The sequence below is a fragment of the Oncorhynchus keta genome, unplaced genomic scaffold (genome assembly GCF_023373465.1).
Source record: "Oncorhynchus keta strain PuntledgeMale-10-30-2019 unplaced genomic scaffold, Oket_V2 Un_contig_3860_pilon_pilon, whole genome shotgun sequence".
NCBI lineage: Eukaryota > Metazoa > Chordata > Actinopteri > Salmoniformes > Salmonidae > Oncorhynchus > Oncorhynchus keta.
This window is the reverse complement of record NW_026287470.1, coordinates 294,205-321,021: the sequence shown is the minus strand read 5'-3', so window position 1 is coordinate 321,021 and position 26,817 is coordinate 294,205. Positions and strand designations below refer to the sequence as shown.

Below are 26,817 nucleotides of genomic sequence, written 5' to 3'. Positions count from 1 at the left end.
TTTTGATAGATTTCTTTATTGATAGACAACTGCTTTCAAGAACACACACACAATGTCCACCAAAACGATGTCAGAGAATGAACTCTTTGTGAAGTGCCAGATCATTTTGTTATCATATTAATATTCTATAAACGGTCACAAAAAAATTGAATTCCAGTTAAAGAGAAACAACTAGTTAAACACGGACAGTTATTGAGGAACAGTTAAACAATAGGACAGGATGTAGTAATATACAGCACAGGAAGGACTCCTGGAGGCCAGCAGAACAACAGAGGTGATTCTTTTTGTCTCAGTTGATGTCAACAACATTTTCTCATTCTCAGTATATAGTCAGTTCAGAGGGTCCTCTCCCTGCTCCAGGTCTCCACAACTGGCTTTGAAGTTGTGGTTGATGGAGGCAGAGGAGGGCAGAGGATCTACCTGGAGATGCGGAGGCCCTGGAGTTCCCAGACAGCTTGGTGACGATAATGAGTTCCCTCCCAGGCTCCCCCTTCCCTTCCTCCACCCCTTCCTGATACTCAACCCCAGCCCCCCCTCTCCTACTCCACCCATCCCTCCCTCCTCCACCAGTCCCTCCATCAGCGCCCCCAGACTCTGTCTGATCCGGACGCAGAAGTTGGGACAGCTGAACGCGTACAGCACCGGGTTTAACACCGGGTTCAGGAAGGCAAAGGTCGTCGCTATTGGCAACCCCACCTCCACCAACACGACCTTGGTCGGCCAGTACTGTGCAGCAACCTCAATGAGGCAGAACACGTGATAAGGCGCCCAGCAGAGGGCAAACGTCGCGATGACTGATGTCACCATTTTGGTGAAGCCACGGGATAGGCCAGGCTCGGTCCGTCTAGAAGACAATTTGACGGAGGTGAAGGTAGGGGTGGAGCCTTTTGGGTTGGGGGTGGAGCTTTTGGTGTTTGTGTTGGGTTTTGACTCTCTACGTTCCACGTTGGTAACAATCAAAGCCCCAGTGAGTCTACTACTGCTGTCCTTCCTCCTCTTCCTCCTCTGGCTCAGACTGATGCCAAAGAGGGCGTAGCTCCCTGCAATCACCACTAGGGGGAGTAGGAACGCCAGGAGCGTCTTGGACATGGCGGTCGCCGCCTGCCGTACCCTACAGTCCCTCTCCAGCATCCCTGGCGACGAGTACAATCCAAAATGGTGGTAGCAGAGCTTCCTTCCGTCCGTCTTCTCCGTCACCGCCCGGAACAGGAAGTAAGGGAAGGTGTTGGCCGCTGCCCACAACCAGCCCAAAGCACACACCTTGGAAGAGGAGAAAGGAGATTAGAAGATGACTTCATTGTCCAGTGCATGGATGTCTAACAGAAACGTGTCTTCTGTCTTATGCACTTTAGACATAGTTATTATTAAAGTGTCTACAATATTAGAACAACGGGCAACACCCTATTGATGATTAAACACAGAGACACTGGAAACACTCACAGGTCATCATAGTACATTATATAATCACATCATCAACATACCAAAACAGAACTAATGACGTAACAGAACTAATGATAACGGAACTAATGACGTAACAGAACTAATGACGTAACAGAACTAATGATGTAACAGAACTAATGACACAACAGAACTAATGACACAACAGAACTAATGATGTAACAGAACTAATGACACAACAGAACTAATGACACAACAGAACTAATGATGTAACAGAACTAATGACACAACAGAACTAATGACACAACAGAACTAATGACGTAACAGAACTAATGACGTAACAGAACTAATGATGTAACAGAACTAATGACACAACAGAACTAATGATGTAACAGAACTAATGACACAACAGAACTAATGACACAACAGAACTAATGACACAACAGAACTAATGACGTAACAGAACTAATGACACAACAGAACTAATGACGTAACAGAACTAATGACACAACAGAACTAATGATGTAACAGAACTAATGACACAACAGAACTAATGACACAACAGAACTAATGACGTAACAGAACTAATGACACAACAGAACTAATGACACAACAGAACTAATGACGTAACAGAACTAATGACGTAACAGAACTAATGACACAACAGAACTAATGATGTAACAGAACTAATGACACAACAGAACTAATGACACAACAGAACTAATGACGTAACAGAACTAATGACGTAACAGAACTAATGACGTAACAGAACTAATGACGTAACAGAACTAATGACACAACAGAACTAATGATGTAACAGAACTAATGACACAACAGAACTAATGACACAACAGAACTAATGACACAACAGAACTAATGACGTAACAGAACTAATGACGCAACAGAACTAATGACGCAACAGAACTAATGACACAACAGAACTAATGATGTAACAGAACTAATGACACAACAGAACTAATGACACAACAGAACTAATGATGTAACAGAACTAATGACACAACATAACTAATGATGTAACAGAACTAATGACACAACAGAACTAATGAGGTAACAGAACTAATGACACAACAGAACTAATGACGTAACAGAACTAATGACGTAACAGAACTAATGACGTAACAGAACTAATGACGTAACAGAACTAATGACGTAACAGAACTAATGACGTAACAGAACTAATGATGTAACAGAACTAATGACGTAACAGAACTAATGACGTAACAGAACTAGTGACGTAACAGAACTAATGACGTAACAGAACTAATGACGTAACAGAACTAATGACGTAACAGAACTAAGGACGTAACAGAACTAATGACGTAACAGAACTAATGACGTAACAGAACTAGTGACGTAACAGAACTAATGATGTAACAGAACTAATGACGTAACAGAACTAATGACGTAACAGAACTAATGACGCAACAGAACTAATGACGCAACAGAACTAATGACGCAACAGAACTAATGACGTAACAGAACTAATGACGTAACAGAACTAATGACGTAACAGAACTAATGACGTAACAGAACTAATGACGTAACAGAACTAATGACGCAACAGAACTAATGACGTAACAGAACTAATGACGCAACAGAACTAATGACGTAACAGAACTAATGACGTAACAGAACTAATGACGCAACAGAACTAATGATGTAACAGAACTAATGACGTAACAGAAGTAATGACGTAACAGAACTAGTGACGTAACAGAACTAATGACGTAACAGAACAGAAAGTAAAACCTTCCAGGCGGCGCTGATGGAGCGGTGGTTCTGACTCCAGACGGGCCGCGCCACCAGGAGACAGCGGTCCAGAGAAATGGCCGACAGGAGGAAGGCTGACACAAACATGTTGAGGAAGAAGACTGAGGACTGGGCCGTACACAGCGGACCTAGAGGATAGGATCAACTTTATTGTTCCCGAAGGGAAAACAGTGCTGCTGTATTGTAAACAACAATGGTGTAACTCATGTGGGGCTGAGTGGCGCAGCGGTCTAAGGCACTGCATCGCAGTGCTAGAGGCGTCACTCCAGACCTGGGTTCGATTACGGGCTGTATCACAACCAGCCGTGATCAGGAGTCCCATCGGGCTCCACACAACTGGCCCTGTGTTGTCCGGGTTAAGGGAGGGTTTGGCTGGTGGAGGCCGTCATTGTAAATAAGATTTGTTGTTAACTGACTTGCCTAGTTAAATAAAGGTTCAAATGAAAAATGTGACACATACACTATTAATCTAATATATCTCTATACACTACATGACCAACAGTATGTGGATACCTGCTCATCAAACATCTCATTCCAAAATCATGGGCATTGGTTCCCTATTTGCTGCTATAACATCCTCCTCTCTCATGGCGGCATTGTCATGCTGATACAGGCAAGGGCCTTCCCCAAACTTTTGCCACAAAGTCGGAAGAACAGTATTGTCTAGAAAGTAATATAATGCTGTAGCGTTAAGATTTCCCTTCACTGTAACTAAGGGGCCAGAACCATGAAAAACAGCTTCAGACCGTTATTCCTCATCCAACAACAACTTTAAAGATTGCACTATGCATTGGGGAAGGTAGTGCTCTCCTTGAATCTGCCAAACCCAGATTCGCCCGTCAGACTGCCAGATGTTGAATCACGATTCATCAGGCTAGTGAAAGCATTTCCACTGCTTCAGAGTCCAATGGCGGCGAGCATTACTCCACTCCAACCGATGCTTGGCATTGTGCATGGTGATCTTAGGCTTGTGTGCGGCTGCTCTGCCATGGAAACACATTTCATGAAGCTCCTGATGAACTGTTCTTGTGCTGAAGTGGCTTCCAGAGGCGATTTTTATGCGCTACACACTTCAGCGGTCCCGTTCCGTGAGTTTGTGTGGCCTACCACTTTGTGGCTGAGCCGTTGTTGCTCCAAGACGTTTCCAGTTCACAATAACAGCACTTGCAGTGGACTTTTTGGAACGGTGGCATCCTATGACGTTGCCACGTTGAGCTCTTCAGTAAGGCCATTCTACTGCAAATGTCTATGGAGACTGCATGGCTGTGTGCTTGAATTTATACACCTGTCTGCAACGGGTGTGCCTGAAATAGCCAAATCCACTCATTTGAAAGGGTGTCCACATACTTTTGTGTATGTAGTGTAGATTACCAATACCCATGTCATACATATCTTGTACATACAGTATACATATATATATTTAATGCACACTGTCTGTGGCTTACTAGTTTAGCTCCTACCTATTGCTATTCATGTATTTCAATGTAGGCGTAACTATAGACACGACAATGGAGAGGCTGTTGTCATAAAGCCCCTAGTCATCAGAATGGCACAATTTGTCAGCCATTTTATGTGGGACCCTCTATTGTTAGGACGTCACATAGAAGTAGAATTCACTTCTACCCAGCACTTATAAAGGTTATAAAGGTTATAAAATAAAATGCCTGAGCGGAGTTCCCACCTCTGGATTTGAGCAGGAAAGGAAGTTAGGTTGAGTTAGCTATATCCCGGAAAACCGGATGCATCTGGTTGTTGGCAACTCCGCTAACGGTGACTGATATATGGTCTATGGGCGTACCTCCCAGCTCCCAGCTGTGTGAGGAGTGCAGGTAGTGTGTAAAGAGAGGGAGGGTCAGCGTAGCCAGGAAGTCTGACAGGGCCAAGTTGAGAACCCAGACAGAGGCCACGGTCCTGTGAAGAAAAAAGAAGGGAATTCACGTTATTCCCAACTTATTCTGGTCCCTCCGGACGCCACACACACTGTCTAAGCAGAAAACACTACACTGACACACACACTGTCTAAGCAGAAAACACTACACTGACACACACACTGTCTAAGCAGAAAACACTACACTGACACACATACTGTCTAAGCAGAAAACACTACACTGACACACACACTGTCTAAGCAGAAAACACTACCCTGACACACACACTGTCTAAGCAGAAAACACTACACTGACACAACCTGTGAACCAGGGTAGAATTAAAAGCAACCAATTCAGGAAATAAACTCATGTTGCAATTCAATAGTATAAAATAATGACATTTCTTTTCAGTAACTTCTCAATAAAGTGAAAAGCAGAAGTTATTTTCTTTCAAACGTTTTTACATGTCTGCATTGTTTATTCAAATCGCTTCCTGAACTGACTGCCTTCATTTAGATTTGAGCCAAACCCTTCTGTGAACACACACGCACACGCACACAGCAACCCCCCCCCACACCCACCACACACACACACACACACACACACACACACACACACACACACACACACACACACACACACACACACACACACACACACACACACAGCAACCCCCCACCACACGCACACAGCAACCACCCCACACCCACCACACACACAATTAAACCCCCCACCACACGCACACAGCAACCCCCCACACCCACCACACACACAAAGTAACCCCCACCACAACCCCCCACACCCACCACACACACACAGCAACCCCCCCACACCCACCACACACACAAAGAAACCCCCCACCACACACACAGCAACCCCCCACACCCACCACACACACAAAGAAACCTCCCACCACACACACACAGCAACCACACACCACCAGCCAACCTACCGGCGGCGCAGGCGGAAGCCGACCACCCAGAGGACCAGAGCGTTCTCCAGGATACCCAGACAGGAGACCAGGCCGTGGACCCACACCACCACCAGGTTGACCCCCGTGTTGTTGTTTAGAGAGTGGTCCAGCATGGTCTGGAGGAGAGGACAGAACGCAGAGGAGGAGGAGTTGAACATCCTGGAGGAGAGTGATGAGGAAGTGGAGGACAGTTGGAGGTCTTGGCTCTGGAGGGAAAGAGAGAGGGATGAATGGGTGGTATATATGCTGTTGTAGAAAGGGCAGACCACAGAGGAGGAGGAGTTAGACATTATGGCTCTGGAGAGAGAGAGAGAGAGAGAGAGAGAGAGAGAGAGAGAGAGAGAGAGAGAGAGAGAGAGAGAGAGAGGTGGGAGGGGGAAATGAGTGACATGTAATGTCATTGTGACATCTGGTGACATTAACCATGAGTCTTTTCCATGTACAGACAGACAGGTACCATACATTACTGTAGTGGGCAGAAATCCACTACTGGGCATATATTTTTTCCATTACATGAAATGATCCACTGATGGCCTGTAAATAGGGTGCTCTTGACTCATGACATTAACTGTGATTACATTCATCTACAGTATTAACAACTTTAAGATCGTCATCACTGATGATGGGGTGGACCAAGTCTTTTCCTGTTCATGTGTTTTGGAAACCTTGGAACCCTCATTATCCTGCTTGCAAAACCTTACTGGGAAAAACACCGAAATGACTGTGCCAACTGATTGCTCACACCTGTTACTGCAAGTTTGGATGGCTGTTTCTTAAGCTTACCATATGCTTTACATTTTAAACAGTTTGGGCATGTATTATGATAACATTTTGTGACGTTTTTGTTAGTTTTGGTCTTCGGCTGTTCGTGCACGTCCATTTGTTTTTGTTAGGATTAGGGTTAGGGTTAGGATTAGGGTTAGGGTTAGGGTTAGGGTTAGGTAACTGAAGTCTTGGTGATTGGTCAGCAGTACTACTCCTAGTAGGAGTGGGGGAACATGAAGTGTTATCTCAATGTAAAATTACGCAACTAAGACCGTTTCAGTAAAAAAGTTGAGGAATGAAAGATTTCTTGATTTAGCTTAGATTAATTTTGAGGAAGTGTTTCTGGCCATGCTGTTTCCAGCAATTTCTGGTTATGCTGTTGCTATGGTAGCTCAAGAGGGACAAACAACAGTAATATTGCTGCGTTTTTTAAAATTTGACATGCGAAGGTCTTTAGGGAGTATGAGACAGTCTCTTCTCCTCGCCAAATTCTGTTAGGAGCAAACAGTACATATGTATGTGGACACATTTAGTCCTACTGGAATATATGTGTGGTTTTATCATGGGGATTATTTATTTTGGACAACTGTATACTGACTGACCAGAACTGGTGACATCCACACTTTTACAAATGATTTGCTGCTGGAATCATTGGAATTTCTGTCTTGACGGATTTTGAACGGAATTGAATGTAACATTTGAATTCATTGGAAGACAGAGATGGTTCCGTAATTGCACCAGTGAGTTGATTTAATTTAGTGAGTCAGTGAGACAGACACAGTCATGCTCATCTGCACTTCCGCACGCTCAGAGACACACCGATAGTCAGAGAAGAAGACAGAGATGAGCATGATCACACTTTGCTCTGGAGAACCCATGGCACTAACGAGGCATTCTGCTTTATCCCAAGGGTTGTCAGCTGTGAGCTCTGTTATCGGTTTGAACTATAGAAACGTCCATAATCATTGGTTGCAATATGGTTTTCGAAACATATGAAACTCATGTTCCATATCAGCAATAAATAATCCTTCAATTAAGGAAGAGACACTTAACATAGCAGTTTAGCACAGATAGCAGGTTAGCACAGATAGCAGGTTAGCACAGATAGCAGGTTAGCACACAGGCAGTGTGTTAACAAAGACCTAAAAGCTGGGGAGAGTTAACAGAGACCTGACAGCTGGGGAGAGTTAACAGAGACCTAACAGCTGGGGAGAGTTAACAGAGACCTAACAGCTGGGGAGGGTTAACAGAGACCTAACAGCTGGGGAGAGTTAACAGAGACCTAACAGCTGGGGAGAGTTAACAGAGACCTAACAGCTGGGGAGGGTTAACAGAGACCTAACAGCTGGGGAGAGTTAACAGAGACCTAACAGCTGGGGAGAGTTAACAGAGACCTAACAGCTGGGGAGAGTTAACAGAGACCTAACAGCTGGGGAGAGTTAACAGAGACCCAACAGCTGGGGAGAGTTAACAGAGACCCATCAGCTGGGGAGAGTTAACAGAGACCTAACAGCTGGGGAGAGTTAACAGAGACCTAACAGCTGGGGAGAGTTAACAGAGACCTAACAGCTGGGGAGAGTTAACAGAGACCTAACAGCTGGGGAGAGTTAACAGAGACCTAACAGCTGGGGAGAGTTAACAGAGACCTAACAGCTGGGGAGAGTTAACAGAGACCTAACAGCTGGGGAGAGTTAACAGAGACCTAACAGCTGGGGAGGGTTAACAGAGACCTAACAGCTGGGGAGAGTTAACAGAGACCTAACAGCTGGGGAGGGTTAACAGAGACCTGACAGCTGGGGAGAGTTAACAGAGACCTAACAGCTGGGGAAGGTTAACAGAGACCTAACAGCTGGGGAGAATTAACAGAGACCTGACAGCTGGGGAGGGTTAACAGAGACCTAACAGCTGGGGAGGGTTAACAGAGACCTGACAGCTGGGGAGAGTTAACAGAGACCTAACAGCTGGGGAGAGTTAACAGAGACCTAACAGCTGGGGAGAGTTAACAGAGACCTAACAGCTGGGGAGGGTTAACAGAGACCTAACAGCTGGGGAGAGTTAACAGAGACCTAACAGCTGGGGAGGGTTAACAGAGACCTAACAGCTGGGGAGGGTTAACAGAGACCTAACAGCTGGGGAGAGTTAACAGAGACCTAACAGCTGGGGAGAGTTAACAGAGACCTAACAGCTGGGGAGAGTTAACAGAGACCTAACAGCTGGGGAGAGTTAACAGAGACCTAACAGCTGGGGAGAGTTAACAGAGACCTAACAGCTGGGGAGAGTTAACAGAGACCTAACAGCTGGGGAGAGTTAACAGAGACCTAACAGCCGGGGAGAGTTAACAGAACAGAGATGTAACAGCTGGGGAGAGTTAACAGAGACCTAACAGCTGGGGAGAGTTAACAGAGACCTAACAGCTGGGGAGAGTTAACAGAGACCTAACAGCTGGGGAGAGTTAACAGAGACCTAACAGCTGGGGAGAGTTAACAGAGACCTAACAGCTGGGGAGAATTAACAGAGACCTAACAGCTGGGGAGAGTTAACAGAGACCTAACAGCTGGGGAGAGTTAACAGAGACCTAACAGCTGGGGAGGGTTAACAGAGACCTAACAGCCGGGGAGAGTTAACAGAGACCTAACAGCTGGGGAGAGTTAACAGAGACCTAACAGCTGGGGAGAATTAACAGAGACCTAACAGCTGGGGAGAGTTAACAGAGACCTAAAAGCTGGGGAGAGTTAACAGAGACCTAACAGCTGGGGAGGGTTAACAGAGACCTAACAGCCGGGGAGAGTTAACAGAGACCTAACAGCTGGGGAGAGTTAACAGAGACCTAACAGCTGGGGAGGGTTAACAGAGACCTAACAGCCGGGGAGAGTTAACAGAGACCTAACAGCCGGGGAGAGTTAACAGAGACCTAACAGCCGGGGAGAGTTAACAGAGACCTAACAGCTGGGGAGAGTTAACAGAGACCTAACAGCTGGGGAGAGTTAACAGAGATGTAACAGCTGGGGAGAGTTAACAGCTGGGGAGACCTAACAGCTGGGGAGAGTTAACAGAGACCTAACAGCTGGGGAGAGTTAACAGAGACCTAACAGCTGGGGAGAGTTAACAGAGACCTTAACAGAGACCTAACAGCTGGGGAGAGTTAACAGAGACCTAACAGCTGGGGAGAGTTAACAGAGACCTAACAGCTGGGGAGAGTTAACAGAGACCTAACAGCTGGGGAGAGTTAACAGAGACCTAACAGCTGGGGAGAGTTAACAGAGACCTAACAGCTGGGGAGAGTTAACAGAGACCTAACAGCTGGGGAGAGTTAACAGAGACCTAACAGCCGGGGAGAATTAACAGAGACCTAACAGCTGGGGAGAGTTAACAGAGACCTAACAGCTGGGGAGAGTTAACAGAGACCTAACAGCTGGGGAGGGTTAACAGAGACCTAACAGCCGGGGAGAGTTAACAGAGACCTAACAGCCGGGGAGAGTTAACAGAGACCTAACAGCTGGGGAGAGTTAACAGAGACCTAACAGCTGGGGAGAGTTAACAGAGACCTAACAGCTGGGGAGAGTTAAACAGAGACCTAACAGCTGGGGAGAGTTAACAGAGACCTGACAGCCAGGGAGAGTTAACAGAGACCTAACAGCTGGGGAGAATTAACAGAGATGTAACAGCTGGGGAGAGTTAACAGAGACCTAACAGCTGGGGAGAGTTAACAGAGACCTAACAGCTGGGGAGAGTTAACAGAGACCTAACAGCTGGGGAGAGTTAACAGAGACCTAACAGCTGGGGAGAGTTAACAGAGACCTAACAGCTGGGGAGAGTTAACAGAGACCTAACAGCTGGGGAGAGTTAACAGAGACCTAACAGCTGGGGAGAGTTAACAGAGACCTAACAGCCGGGAGAATTAACAGAGACCTAACAGCTGGGGAGAGTTAACAGAGACCTAACAGCTGGGGAGAGTTAACAGAGACCTAACAGCTGGGGAGGGTTAACAGAGACCTAACAGCCGGGGAGAGTTAACAGAGACCTAACAGCCGGGGAGAGTTAACAGAGACCTAACAGCTGGGGAGAATTAACAGAGACCTAACAGCTGGGGAGAGTTAACAGAGACCTAAAAGCTGGGGAGAGTTAACAGAGACCTAACAGCTGGGGAGGGTTAACAGAGACCTAACAGCCGGGGAGAGTTAACAGAGACCTAACAGCTGGGGAGAGTTAACAGAGACCTAACAGCTGGGGAGGGTTAACAGAGACCTAACAGCCGGGGAGAGTTAACAGAGACCTAACAGCCGGGGGAGAGTTAACAGAGACCTAACAGCTGGGGAGAGTTAACAGAGACCTAACAGCTGGGGAGGGTTAACAGAGACCTAACAGCTGGGGAGGGTTAACAGAGACCTGACAGCTGGGGAGAGTTAACAGAGACCTAACAGCTGGGGAGAGTTAACAGAGACCTAACAGCTGGGGAGAGTTAACAGAGACCTAACAGCTGGGGAGAGTTAACAGAGACCTAACAGCTGGGGAGAGTTAACAGAGACCTTTAACAGCTGGGGACCCTAACAGCTGGGGAGGGTTAACAGAGACCTAACAGCTGGGGAGAGTTAACAGAGACCTAACAGCTGGGGAGGGTTAACAGAGACCTAACAGCTGGGGAGGGTTAACAGAGACCTAACAGCTGGGGAGAGTTAACAGAGATGTAACAGCTGGGGAGAGTTAACAGAGACCTAACAGCTGGGGAGAGTTAACAGAGACCTAACAGCTGGGGAGAGTTAACAGAGACCTAACAGCTGGGGAGAGTTAACAGAGACCTAACAGCTGGGGAGAGTTAACAGAGATGTAACAGCTGGGGAGAGTTAACAGAGACCTAACAGCTGGGGAGAGTTAACAGAGACCTAACAGCTGGGGAGAGTTAACAGAGACCTAACAGCTGGGGAGAGTTAACAGAGACCTAACAGCTGGGGAGAGTTAAGACAGAGACCTAACAGCTGGGGAGAGTTAACAGAGACCTAACAGCTGGGGAGAGTTAACAGAGACCTAACAGCTGGGGAGAGTTAACAGAGACCTAACAGCTGGGGAGAGTTAACAGAGACCTAACAGCTGGGGAGAGTTAACAGAGACCTAACAGCTGGGGAGAGTTAACAGAGACCTAACAGCTGGGGAGAGTTAACAGAGACCTAACAGCCGGGGAGAGTTAACAGAGACCTAACAGCTGGGGAGAGTTAACAGAGACCTAACAGCTGGGGAGAGTTAACAGAGACCTAACAGCTGGGGAGGGTTAACAGAGACCTAACAGCTGGGGAGAGTTAACAGAGACCTAACAGCTGGGGAGAGTTAACAGAGACCTAACAGCTGGGGAGAGTTAACAGAGACCTAACAGCTGGGGAGAGTTAACAGAGACCTAACAGCTGGGGAGAGTTAACAGAGACCTAACAGCTGGGGAGAGTTAACAGAGACCTGACAGCCAGGGAGAGTTAACAGAGACCTAACAGCTGGGGAGAATTAACAGAGATGTAACAGCTGGGGAGAGTTAACAGAGACCTAACAGCTGGGGAGAGTTAACAGAGACCTAACAGCTGGGGAGAGTTAACAGAGACCTAACAGCTGGGGAGAGTTAACAGAGACCTAACAGCTGGGGAGAGTTAACAGAGACCTAACAGCTGGGGAGAGTTAACAGAGACCTAACAGCTGGGGAGAGTTAACAGAGACCTAACAGCTGGGGAGAGTTAACAGAGACCTAACAGCTGGGGAGAGTTAACAGAGACCTAACAGCTGGGGGGAGAGTTAACAGAGACCTAACAGCTGGGGAGAGTTAACAGAGACCTAACAGCTGGGGAGAGTTAACAGAGACCTAACAGCTGGGGAGAATTAACAGAGACCTAACAGCTGGGGAGAGTTAACAGAGACCTAACAGCTGGGGAGAGTTAACAGAGACCTAACAGCTGGGGAGAGTTAACAGAGACCTAACAGCTGGGGAGAGTTAACAGAGACCTAACAGCCGGGGAGAGTTAACAGAGACCTAACAGCTGGGGAGAATTAACAGAGACCTAACAGCTGGGGAGAATTAACAGAGACCTAACAGCTGGGGAGAGTTAACAGAGACCTAACAGCTGGGGAGGGTTAACAGAGACCTAACAGCTGGGGAGAGTTAACAGAGACCTTAACAGAGACCTAACAGCTGGGGAGAGTTAACAGAGACCTAACAGCTGGGGAGGTTAACAGAGACCTAACAGCTGGGGAGAGTTAACAGAGACCTAACAGCTGGGGAGAGTTAACAGAGACCTAACAGCTGGGGAGAGTTAACAGAGACCTAACAGCTGGGGAGCCTAACAGGGGGAGGGTTAACAGAGACCTAACAGCTGGGGAGAGTTAACAGAGACCTAACAGCTGGGGAGAGTTAACAGAGACCTAACAGCTGGGGAGAGTTAACAGAGACCTAACAGCTGGGGAGAGTTAACAGAGACCTAACAGCTGGGGAGAGTTAACAGAGACCTAACAGCTGGGGAGAGTTAACAGAGACCTAACAGCTGGGGAGAGTTAACAGAGACCTAACAGCTGGGGAGAGTTAACAGAGACCTAACAGCTGGGGAGAGTTAACAGAGACCTAACAGCTGGGGAGGGTTAACAGAGACCTGAACAGCTGGGGAGAGTTAACAGAGACCTAACAGCTGGGGAGGGTTAACAGAGACCTAACAGCTGGGGAGGGTTAACAGAGACCTAACAGCTGGGGAGAGTTAACAGAGACCTAACAGCTGGGGAGAGTTAACAGAGACCTAACAGCTGGGGAGAGACCTTAACAGAGACCTAACAGCTGGGGAGAGTTAACAGAGACCTAACAGCTGGGGAGAGTTAACAGAGACCTAACAGCTGGGGAGAGTTAACAGAGACCTAACAGCTGGGGAGAGTTAACAGAGACCTAACAGCTGGGGAGAGTTAACAGAGACCTAACAGCTGGGGAGAGTTAACAGAGACCTAACAGCTGGGGAGAGTTAACAGAGACCTAACAGCTGGGGAGAGTTAACAGAGACCTAACAGCTGGGGAGAGTTAACAGAGACCTAACAGCTGGGGAGAGTTAACAGAGACCTAACAGCTGGGGAGAGTTAACAGAGACCTAACAGCTGGGGAGAGTTAACAGAGACCTAACAGCTGGGGAGAGTTAACAGAGACCTAACAGCTGGGGAGAGTTAACAGAGACCTAACAGCTGGGGAGAGTTAACAGAGACCTAACAGCTGGGGAGAGTTAACAGAGACCTAACAGCTGGGGAGAGTTAACAGAGACCTAACAGCTGGGGAGGGTTAACAGAGACCTAACAGCTGGGGAGAGTTAACAGAGACCTAACAGCTGGGGAGAGTTAACAGAGACCTGACAGCTGGGGAGAGTTAACAGAGACCTAACAGCTGGGGAAGGTTAACAGAGACCTAACAGCTGGGGAGAATTAACAGAGACCTGACAGCTGGGGAGGGTTAACAGAGACCTAACAGCTGGGGAGGGTTAACAGAGACCTGACAGCTGGGGAGAGTTAACAGAGACCTAACAGCTGGGGAGAGTTAACAGAGACCTAACAGCTGGGGAGAGTTAACAGAGACCTAACAGCTGGGGAGAGTTAACAGAGACCTAACAGCTGGGGAGAGTTAACAGAGACCTAACAGCTGGGGAGAGTTAACAGAGACCTAACAGCTGGGGAGAGTTAACAGAGACCTAACAGCTGGGGAGAGTTAACAGAGACCTAACAGCTGGGGACAGTTAACAGAGACCTAACAGCTGGGGAGAGTTAACAGAGACCTAAAAGCTGGGGAGAGTTAACAGAGACCTAACAGCTGGGGAGAGTTAACAGAGACCTAACAGCTGGGGAGGGTTAACAGAGACCTAACAGCTGGGGAGAGTTAACAGAGACCTAACAGCTGGGGAGGGTTAACAGAGACCTGACAGCTGGGGAGAGTTAACAGAGACCTAACAGCTGGGGAAGGTTAACAGAGACCTAACAGCTGGGGAGAATTAACAGAGACCTGACAGCTGGGGAGGGTTAACAGAGACCTAACAGCTGGGGAGGGTTAACAGAGACCTGACAGCTGGGGAGAGTTAACAGAGACCTAACAGCTGGGGAGAGTTAACAGAGACCTAACAGCTGGGGAGAGTTAACAGAGACCTAACAGCTGGGGAGGGTTAACAGAGACCTAACATCTGGGGAGAGTTAACAGAGACCTAACAGCTGGGGAAGGTTAACAGAGACCTAACAGCTGGGGAGAGTTAACAGAGACCTAACAGCTGGGGAGAGTTAACAGAGATGTAACAGCTGGGGAGAGTTAACAGAGACCTAACAGCTGGGGAGAGTTAACAGAGACCTAACAGCTGGGGAGAGTTAACAGAGACCTAACAGCTGGGGAGAGTTAACAGAGACCTAACAGCTGGGGAGAGTTAACAGAGACCTAACAGCTGGGGAGAGTTAACAGAGATGTAACAGCTGGGGAGAGTTAACAGAGACCTAACAGCTGGGGAGAGTTAACAGAGACCTAACAGCTGGGGAGAGTTAACAGAGACCTAACAGCTGGGGAGAGTTAACAGAGACCTAACAGCTGGGGAGAGTTAACAGAGACCTAACAGCTGGGGAGAGTTAACAGAGACCTAACAGCTGGGGAGAGTTAACAGAGACCTAACAGCTGGGGAGAGTTAACAGAGACCTAACAGCTGGGGAGAGTTAACAGAGACCTAACAGCTGGGGAGAGTTAACAGAGACCTAACAGCTGGGGAGAGTTAACAGAGACCTAACAGCTGGGGAGAGTTAACAGAGACCTAACAGCTGGGGAGAGTTAACAGAGACCTAACAGCTGGGGAGAGTTAACAGAGACCTAACAGCTGGGGAGAGTTAACAGAGACCTAACAGCTGGGGAGGGTTAACAGAGACCTAACAGCCGGGGAGAGTTAACAGAGACCTAACACCTGGGGAGAGTTAACAGAGACCTAACAGCTGGGGAGAGTTAACAGAGACCTAACAGCTGGGGAGAGTTAACAGAGACCTAACAGCTGGGGAGAGTTAACAGAGACCTAACAGCTGGGGAGAGTTAACAGAGACCTGACAGCCAGGGAGAGTTAACAGAGACCTAACAGCTGGGGAGAATTAACAGAGATGTAACAGCTGGGGAGAGTTAACAGAGACCTAACAGCTGGGGAGAGTTAACAGAGACCTAACAGCTGGGGAGAGTTAACAGAGACCTAACAGCTGGGGAGAGTTAACAGAGACCTAACAGCTGGGGAGAGTTAACAGAGACCTAACAGCTGGGGAGAGTTAACAGAGACCTAACAGCCGGGGAGAGTTAACAGAGATGTAACAGCTGGGGAGAGTTAACAGAGACCTAACAGCTGGGGAGAGTTAACAGAGACCTAACAGCTGGGGAGAGTTAACAGAGACCTAACAGCTGGGGAGAGTTAACAGAGACCTAACAGCTGGGGAGAGTTAACAGAGACCTAACAGCCGGGGAGAATTAACAGAGACCTAACAGCCGGGGAGAGTTAACAGAGACCTAACAGCCAGGGAGAGTTAACAGAGACCTAACAGCTGGGGAGAGTTAACAGAGACCTAACAGCCGGGGAGAGTTAACAGAGACCTAACAGCCGGGGAGAGTTAACAGAGACCTAACAGCTGGGGAGAATTAACAGAGACCTAACAGCTGGGGAGAGTTAACAGAGACCTAACAGCTGGGGAGAGTTAACAGAGACCTAACAGCTGGGGAGGGTTAACAGAGACCTAACAGCCGGGGAGAGTTAACAGAGACCTAACAGCTGGGGAGAGTTAACAGAGACCTAACAGCTGGGGAGGGTTAACAGAGACCTAACAGCCGGGGAGAGTTAACAGAGACCTAACAGCCGGGGAGAGTTAACAGAGACCTAACAGCCGGGGAGAGTTAACAGAGACCTAACAGCTGGGGAGGGTTAACAGAGACCTAACAGCTGGGGAGAGTTAACAGAGACCTGACAGCTGGGGAGAGTTAACAGAGACCTAACAGCTGGGGAGAGTTAACAGAGACCTAACAGCTGGGGAGAGTTAACAGAGACCTAACAGCTGGGGAGAGTTAACAGAGACCTAACAGCTGGGGAGAGTTAACAGAGACCTAACAGCTGGGGAGAGTTAACAGAGACCTAACAGCTGGGGAGAGTTAACAGAGACCTAACAGCTGGGGAGGGTTAACAGAGACCTAACAGCTGGGGAGAGTTAACAGAGACCTAACAGCTGGGGAGGGTTAACAGAGACCTGACAGCTGGGGAGAGTTAACAGAGACCTAACAGCTGGGGAGGGTTAACAGAGACCTAACAGCTGGGGAGGGTTAACAGAGACCTAACAGCTGGGGAGAGTTAACAGAGATGTAACAGCTGGGGAGAGTTAACAGAGACCTAACAGCTGGGGAGAGTTAACAGAGACCTAACAGCTGGGGAGAGTTAACAGAGACCTAACAGCTGGGGAGAGTTAACAGAGACCTAACAGCTGGGGAGAGTTAACAGAGATGTAACAGCTGGGGAGAGTTAACAGAGACCTAACAGCTGGGGAGAGTTAACAGAGACCTAACAGCTGGGGAGAGTTAACAGAGACCTAACAGCTGGGGAGAGTTAACAGAGACCTAACAGCTGGGGAGAGTTAACAGAGACCTAACAGCTGGGGAGAGTTAACAGAGACCTAACAGCTGGGGAGAGTTAACAGAGACCTTAAGTTAGAGACCTAACAGCTGGGGAGAGTTAACAGAGACCTAACAGCCGGGGAGAGTTAACAGAGACCTAACAGCTGGGGAGAGTTAACAGAGACCTAACAGCTGGGGAGAGTTAACAGAGACCTAACAGCTGGGGAGAGTTAACAGAGACCTAACAGCTGGGGAGAGTTAACAGAGACCTAACAGCTGGGGAGAGTTAACAGAGACCTAACAGCTGGGGAGAATTAACAGAGACCTAACAGCTGGGGAGAGTTAACAGAGACCTAACAGCTGGGGAGAGTTAACAGAGACCTAACAGCTGGGGAGAGTTAACAGAGACCTAACAGCTGGGGAGAGTTAACAGAGACCTAACAGCTGGGGAGAGTTAACAGAGACCTAACAGCCGGGGAGAATTAACAGAGACCTAACAGCCGGGGAGAGTTAACAGAGACCTAACAGCTGGGGAGAGTTAACAGAGACCTAACAGCTGGGGAGAGTTAACAGAGACCTAACAGCCGGGGAGAGTTAACAGAGACCTAACAGCTGGGGAGAGTTAACAGAGACCTAACAGCTGGGGAGAATTAACAGAGACCTAACAGCTGGGGAGAGTTAACAGAGACCTAACAGCCGGGGAGAGTTAACAGAGACCTAACAGCTGGGGAGGGTTAACAGAGACCTAACAGCCGGGGAGAGTTAACAGAGACCTAACAGCTGGGGAGAGTTAACAGAGACCTAACAGCTGGGGAGAGTTAACAGAGACCTAACAGCTGGGGAGAATTAACAGAGACCTAACAGCTGGGGAGAGTTAACAGAGACCTAACAGCTGGGGAGAGTTAACAGAGACCTAACAGCTGGGGAGAGTTAACAGAGACCTAACAGCTGGGGAGAGTTAACAGAGACCTAACAGCTGGGGAGAGTTAACAGAGACCTAACAGCTGGGGAGAGTTAACAGAGACCTAACAGCCGGGGAGAATTAACAGAGACCTAACAGCTGGGGAGAGTTAACAGAGACCTAACAGCTGGGGAGAGTTAACAGAGACCTAACAGCTGGGGAGAGTTAACAGAGACCTAACAGCTGGGGAGAGTTAACAGAGACCTAACAGCTGGGGAGGGTTAACAGAGACCTAACAGCTGGGGAGAGACCTAACAGCTGGGGAGAGTTAACAGAGACCTAACAGCCTGGGGAGGGTTAACAGAGACCTGACAGCTGGGGAGAGTTAACAGAGACCTAACAGCTGGGGAGAGTTAACAGAGACCTAACAGCTGGGGAGAATTAACAGAGACCTAACAGCTGGGGAGAGTTAACAGAGACCTAACAGCTGGGGAGAGTTAACAGAGACCTAACAGCTGGGGAGAATTAACAGAGACCTAACAGCCAGGGAGAATTAACAGAGACCTAACAGCCGGGGAGAGTTAACAGAGACCTAACAGCCGGGGAGAATTAACAGAGACCTAACAGCTGGGGAGAGTTAACAGAGACCTAACAGCTGGGGAGAGTTAACAGAGACCTAACAGCTGGGGAGAGTTAACAGAGACCTAACAGCTGGGGAGAGTTAACAGAGACCTAACAGCTGGGGAGGGTTAACAGAGACCTAACAGCTGGGGAGAGTTAACAGAGACCTAACAGCTGGGGAGGGTTAACAGAGACCTAACAGCTGGGGAGAGTTAACAGAGACCTAACATCTGGGGAGAGTTAACAGCACATGTTTCATTTGCAGTGGGCATTACTGTCAGTCCTCAAAGATGAAATGACTCTACTGTTTGAGATTGGTTGAAATTTTCATCATGTTTTCTCATCAAAGTAAAAACAAAACACCCACAGTCAGTGATCTGATCTCTGTCAAAACATTTGTTTTATTCTGTCTTTGAAAACATGATGATTAGTAGAATAGAGAGTATGAGATGTGCAAATATAATCGATTTGTCTCAAAGTATATGAGACAAAATCGATTATATATACACATCTCATACTCTCTATTCTACTAATCATAAAGCCTTTCATGGAGGTTGGGTGTGTGGTGGGACGGAGGCAGAGGTGCGCACCTCTTTTGGTCCCCGGGACCAGGATTGAGAAACACTGCCTTTGTACAATGTAAAAATGTCCATGACCTTGAGTGTCCATGACCCATCTAACTGTCTGCAACTGTACCAAGTAACCTGAATATGTAACTCATGACCCATCTAACTGTCTGCAACTGTACCAAGTAACCTGAATATGTAACTCATGACCCATCTAACTGTCTGCAACTGTACCAAGTAACCTGAATATGTAACTCATGACCCATCTAACTGTCTGCAACTGTACCAGGTAACCTGAATATGTAACTCATGACCCATCTAACTGTCTGCAACTGTACCAAGTAACCTGAATATGTAACTCATGACCCATCTAACTGTCTGCAACTGTACCAAGTAACCTGAATATGTAACTCATGACCCATCTAACTGTCTGCAACTGTACCAAGTAACCTGAATATGTAACTCATGACCCATCTAACTGTCTGCAACTGTACCAAGTAACCTGAATATGTCAATCATATAATAACCTGAAACATGAAATATGCAAACTGTAAAAAGATCTACTCAGACAAAGAAATTAACTGTAGTTTGACAGTAAAAGGTGAGTCTTTTTCTTACTCTGTATCTCTCTCTATGACGTGACTTCTTACTGTTGGCTACCGAGGAAGCAGGGAAGGAGTGTGTGACATGTTTTGACATGTTGTCACAGTGGGGAAAACCAAATATTTTCAAAAACACCTTAAAAAGGTCTGTTTTTACAGAGATCAGATCATCCATCTGACTGTGGGTGTTTTGTATCTCCTTTGATGAGAAAACGTGATGAAAATGTCAACCAATCTCAAACGGTAAAGTCATTCCATCTTTGAGGACTACCAGTAATGCCCACTGCAAATGAAACGTGCTGTTAACTCTCCCCGGCTGTTAGGTCTCTGTTAACTCTGATGATGTAGAAGTAGAGAAAACATGAGTGTGTGAATATGAATCCCACCCCTCTACTATATATAGCCTCCTACTACTGTTGAAGCACCACTTCCTGTCTCTATATCCTCCTCATGCACTTCATTAGGAGTAGAATATCAGTGGATGATCTGATCTCTGTCAAAACATTTGGTTTTCCCTCCTGTGGCAACAACATGTCAGAACTTGTTTCTGTAGTATATCTCCTAGCTGCATACTAGACCAGGTCTTGGTATGACTGAGCACTTGTGCAATTCTGACAGACAGGGCGTGTTCAAAACACTCAGGCATGCCAAAGACAGAGTCAGGGGGTGAAAGCCAGTGGTTTAAAGATGCCATTTAATGTTTTAATCAGACTATGAAATCAACATAACAACAGTAGAACTGTGTCATGGCACGTTTATTTCATTTGGGGTGAGGTGGGGATGGAATGGGGGGGTGCCGCACGCGGTTACAGGTTAGATGTCAGCATATTTAGACCCCCCCCCCACAGACACACACACTCCTGTCAAATTGTGGTATAAAGAACCCAGAATAAATACATGTTAGTATGCCATGCCTGTACATGAACAGCTAGACATCCTGGTTAGTTGACTTAAATAAATCCACCCACTCTGCAGCAGCATGACATCACCACTCTGGAACAACAACAACATGACATCACCACTCTGGAACAACATGACATCACCACTCTGGAACAACAACAGCATGACATCACCACTCTGGAACAACAACAACATGACATCACCACTCTGGAACAACATGACATCACCACTCTGGAACAACATGACATCACCACTCTGGAACAACAACAACATGACATCACCACTCTGGAACAACATGACATCACCACTCTGGAACAACATCCCATCACCACTCTGGAACAACATGACATCACCACTCTGGAACAACAACAACATGACATCCCCACTCTGGAACAACATGACATCACCACTCTGGAACAACATGACATCACCACTCTGGAACAACAACAACATGACATCCCCACTCTGGAACAACATCACCACTCTGGGACAATATGACATCACCAAACTGGAACAACATGACATCACCACTCTGGAACAACATGACATCACCACTCTGGAACAACATGACATCACCACTCTGGAACAACATGACATCACCACTCTGGAACAACATGACATCACCACTCTGGAACAACATCCCATCACCACTCTGGAACAACATCCCATCACCACTCTAGAACAACATGACATCACCACTCTGGAACAACATGACATCACTACTCTGGAACAACAACAACATGACATCACCACTCTGGAACAACATGACATCACCACTCTGGAATAACATGACATCACCACTCTGGAACAACATGACATCACCACTCTGGAACAACATGACATCACCACTCTGGAAAAACATGACGTCACCACTCTGGAACAACATTACATCACCACTCTGGAACAACATCACCACTCTGGAACAACATGACATCACCACTCTGGAACAACATGACATCACCACTATGGAACAACATGACATCACCACTCTGGAACAACATGACATCACCACTATGGAACAACATGACATCACCACTCTGGAACAACATGACATCACCACTCTGGAACAACATGACATCACCACTCTGGAACAACAACAACATGACATCACCACTCTGGAACAACATGACATCACCACTCTGGAACAACATGACATCACCACTATGGAACAACATGACATCACCACTCTGGAACAACATGACATCACCACTATGGAACAACATGACATCACCACTCTGGAACAACATGACATCACCACTCTGGAACAACATGACATCACCACTCTGGAACAACATGACATCACCACTCTGGAACAACATGACATCACCACTATGGAACAACATGACATCACCACTCTGGAACAACATGACATCACCACTATGGAACATTTACATCATTACATTTAAGTCATTTAGCAGACGCTCTTATCCAGAGCGACTCACAAATTGGTGCATTCACCTTATGACATCCAGTGGAACAGCCACTTTACAATAGTGCATCTAAATCTTTTACGGGGGGGGTGAGAAGGATTACTTTATCCTATCCTAGGTATTCCTTAAAGAACAACATGACATCACCACTCTGGAACAACATGACATCACCACTCTGGAACAACATCACCACTCTGGAACAACTACCCATCACCACTCTGGAACAATATGACATCACCACTCTGGAACAACATGACATCACCACTCTGGAACAACATCACATCACCACTCTGGAACAACATGACATCACCACTCTGGAACAACATGACATCACCACTCTGGAACAACATCACCACTCTGGAACAACATGACATCACCACTCTGGAACAACATGACATCACCACTCTGGAACAACATGACATCACCACTCTGGAACAACATGACATCACCACTCTGGAACAACATCACATCACCACTCTGGAACAATATGACATCACCACTCTGGAACAACATGACATCACCACTCGGCAACAACATGACATCACCACTCGGGAGTAACATCCCATCATCCACACTTCTCCTAACCTGGCAGCAGTGTTGGAGAAGCTATTCTGAAAGTATAGTTTTACCAAGCTACCAATTTATTCACACTGGAAGCTACCCTTAAGAAAAATGTATACTGAACAAAATATAAATGCAACATGAAACAATTATAACAATTTTAATGAGTTGCAGTTCATATAAGGAAACCAGCCAATTTAAATAAATTCATAAGCCCTAATCTATAGAGTTCATGACTGGGCAGGGGAGCCAGACCCAGCCAACCAGAATGAGTTTCTCCCCACAAAAGGGCTTTATGAAAGACATAAATACTTCTGTTTCATCAGCTATCCGGGTGGCTGGTCTCAGACATTCCAGCAGGTGACGAAGCCGGATGTGGAGGTCCTAGCCTGGCATGGTTACACGTGGTCTGTGGTTATGAGGTCGGTTGGACGTACTCCCAAATTCTCTAAAACAACATTGTTGCCAGGGAATTGAATGTTCATTTATCTACCATAAGCCACTTTTTACCAGGTAAATTGACTGAGAACATATTCTCATTTACAGCAAAAACCTGGGGAATAGTTACAGGGGAGAGGGATGGGGGTGATAAGGTGACAGCATGAGGGCCACATTGGGAATTTAGCCAGGACACCAGGGTTAACACCCCGACTCTTACAATAAGTGCCATAGGATCTTTAGTGACCACAGAGAGTCATGACACCTGTTTAAAGTCCCATTCAAAAGACAGCACCCTGCAATGTCCCAGGGCATTGGAATATTCATTTTAGAACAGGGGAAAGGGTGGCTCCTACCAGACCCCCAACACCACTTCCAGCAGCATCTGGTCTCCCATCCAGGGACCGACCAGGACCAACCCTGCTTAGCTTCAGAGGAAAGCCAACAGTGGGAGGCAGGGTGGTATGCTGCAACCAGGACCAACCCTGCTTAGCTTCAGAGGAAAGCCAACAGTGGGATGCAGGGTGGTATGCTGCAACCAGGACCAACCCTGCTTAGCTTCAGAGGAAAGCCAACAGTGGGAGGCAGGGTGGTATGCTGCAACCAGGACCAACCCTGCTTAGCTTCAGAGGAAAGCCAACAGTGGGATGCAGGGTGGTATGCTGCAACCAGGACCAACCCTGCTTAGCTTCAGAGGAAAGCCAACAGTGGGAGGCAGGGTGGTATGCTGCAACCAGGACCAACCCTGCTTAGCTTCAGAAGAAAGCCAACAGTGGGAGGCAGGGTGGTATGCTGCAACCAGGACCAACCCTGCTTAGCTTCAGAAGAAAGCCAACAGTGGGAGGCAGGGTGGTATGCTGCAACCAGGACCAACCCTGCTTAGCTTCAGAAGAAAGCCAACAGTGGGAGGCAGGGTGGTATGCTGCAACCAGGACCAACCCTGCTTAGCTTCAGAAGAAAGCCAACAGTGGGAGGCAGGGTGGTATGCTGCTGTCTTCCAATGCACCAAAGTTGAACCTGTGTAATGCTCATGCTGTTGAATCAGCTTCTTAATATGCCACACCTGTCAGGTGGATGGATGATCTTGATAAAGGAGATATGCTCACTAACAGGGACGTAAGCTTTTTCGTTCGCTTGGAACATTTCTGGTATCTTTTATTTCAGCTCATGAAACATGAAACCAACACTTTACATGTTGCGTTTATATTTTTGTTCAGTATAGTTTCCTTAAATAAAGTTACACTGAAAAAGTAGTTAGCTCCGTCCTAAATACTCAGTGAAAGATGATCATATGTAAATATGTAATGTCATACTATACAAACTGCAAGAACAGAACCCTTTGAGGTCCTCTGTTAACAGAACGTGTAATTTAGCCTATTTAACAAAAAAAAACTATGATTCGAGTGAGAATTTTCCAGGTCTGAAAATAAATTCTTGCCTACTTCTCCCATAAAGCAATAAACTACTGAAAACACTAACTAGATTTTAATTTACTATGTTAACTGCCACCAAGCTACTGAAAAATGTACACGGCCTGGCAATGAAGTTCAGATGACAGAACACAGCACTGTACATGGTGTAGTGAGTTTACAGTGGCAGGATTGTGAGTTTGATTCCCATGGCCACCCACACGTACGCCTTGGATAAAAGCACCTGCTGAGGGGCAGGATTGTGAGTTTGATTCCCATGGCCACCCACACGTACGCCTTGGATAAAAGCATCTGCTGAGTGGCAGATATTATTGCATCATGTAACAGTTATTACTTAACATCATGGTTCTCATTACAATAGAGTTATATTCCGTCATCAGTAGTTCATCAACCAGTTTATAGAAGAGCAGCTGGGTGTCTAACGGACCAGGGTGGAAATGCTACCAGATTGATATTACATCTTTGTGTTTTCGATATCTACAGTTTGTTTATATGTTGTTCTAAATAGGTAGAATGGAAGTGGTACAATTCAGATTAAAAGTTGCTTATTAACAACACCTTAACACTGCTAGCCATAACACTGCTCTCTGGCAACTAACTACTGTTGATACTGATACCTGGAATAATAACTAGTGTAGTCATACTAACTACTGTTGATACTGACACCTGGAATAATAACTAGTGTAGTCATACTAACTACTGTTGATACTGACACCTGGAATAATAACTAGTGTAGTCATACTAACTACTGTTGATACTGACACCTGGAATAATAACTAGTGTAGTCATACTAACTACTGTTGATACTGATACCTGGAATAATAACTAGTGTAGTCATACTAACTACTGTTGATACTGATACCTGGAATAATAACTAGTGTAGTCATACTAACTACTGTTGATACTGACACCTGGAATAATAACTAGTGTAGTCATACTAACTACTGTTGATACTGATACCTGGAATAATAACTAGTGTAGTCATACTAACTACTGTTGATACTGATACCTGGAATAATAACTAGTGTAGTCATACTAACTACTGTTGATACTGACACCTGGAATAATAACTAGTGTAGTCATACTAACTACTGTTGATACTGATACCTGGAATAATAACTAGTGTAGTCATACTAACTACTGTTGATACTGATACCTGGAATAATAACTAGTGTAGTCATACTAACTACTGTTGATACTGACACCTGGAATAATAACTAGTGTAGTCATACTAACTACTGTTGATACTGAGACTATCTCTCTGTACCTGTAGCTACTGATGGTGAATTAGCTCTGGTTACACTCACCAAGTGAACTGTAGTATTCTCAGTTGTTGGAGTGTTGTGTTCTTTCAGTCATTCCAGTATTCAGGTGACTTGATTAAAGTCGTCCCCCTCCTCAGTGCATGGTGATCCTGCTCGCTCTGTCACAGACATCTATGGTTCCTGCTCTGTCTCTGTCTACTCCTCTGTCTCTTTCTACTCCTCTGTCTCTTTCTACTCCTCTGTCTCTGTATACTCCTCCGTCTCTGTCTACTCCTCTGTCTCTTTCTACTCCTCTGTCTCTTTCTACTCCTCTGTCTCTTTCTACTCCTCTGTCTCTTTCTACTCCTCTGTCTCTGTCTACTCCTCTGTCTCTTTCTACTCCTCTGTCTCTTTCTACTCCTCTGTCTCTTTCTACTCCTCTGTCTCTTTCTACTCCTCTGTCTCTTTCTACTCCTCTGTCTCTGTCTACTCCTCTGTCTCTTTCTACTCCTCTGTCTCTTTCTACACCTCTGTCTCTTTCTACTCCTCTGTCTCTTTCTACTCCTCTGTCTCTTTCTACTCCTCTGTCTCTGTCTACTCCTCTGTCTCTTTCTACTCCTCTGTCTCTTTCTACTCCTCTGTCTCTTTCTACTCCTCTGTCTCTTTCTACTCCTCTGTCTTTTTCTACTCCTCTGTCTCTTTCTACTCCTCTTCTCAGGGCTGATCACCATAAGG

General features: G+C 46.5%; 1 protein-coding gene across 14 annotated transcripts; it reads right to left on the bottom strand.

The window, feature by feature from the left end:
* Positions 1-26,788, bottom strand: LOC118382736 (prostaglandin D2 receptor 2-like). Of its 14 annotated transcripts, none has more exons than XM_052508773.1 (6): positions 26,611-26,788; positions 26,146-26,574; positions 6,010-6,236; positions 4,988-5,100; positions 3,169-3,317; positions 1-1,260 (listed from the first exon to the last, which is right to left on the bottom strand). In XM_052508773.1, exons 3-6 carry the CDS (start codon positions 6,186-6,188, stop codon positions 331-333), a joined length of 1,371 nt encoding a protein of 456 aa, XP_052364733.1. In that variant the 5' UTR covers positions 6,189-6,236; positions 26,146-26,574; positions 26,611-26,788; the 3' UTR covers positions 1-330. The 14 variants fall into 14 exon arrangements, with proteins under 14 accessions (XP_052364733.1, XP_052364732.1, XP_052364731.1 ...); XM_052508772.1 differs by having other exon boundaries at positions 26,146-26,556; XM_052508771.1 differs by having other exon boundaries at positions 26,146-26,538.
* Positions 26,789-26,817: the final 29 nt, after the last annotated feature.

Excerpts from the sequence above, each read along its gene's own strand:
- LOC118382736 (XM_052508773.1), bottom strand. The coding sequence starts at position 6,188 with ATGTTCAACTCCTCCTCCTCTGCGTTCTGTCCTCTCCTCCAGACCATG. Across the intron at positions 5,101-6,009 it reads GGCTTCCGCCTGCGCCGCCG|GACCGTGGCCTCTGTCTGGG; the intron begins GTAGGTTGGCTG and ends TTTTCTTCACAG. Across the intron at positions 3,318-4,987 it reads ACACAGCTGGGAGCTGGGAG|GTCCGCTGTGTACGGCCCAG; the intron begins GTACGCCCATAG and ends CCTATCCTCTAG.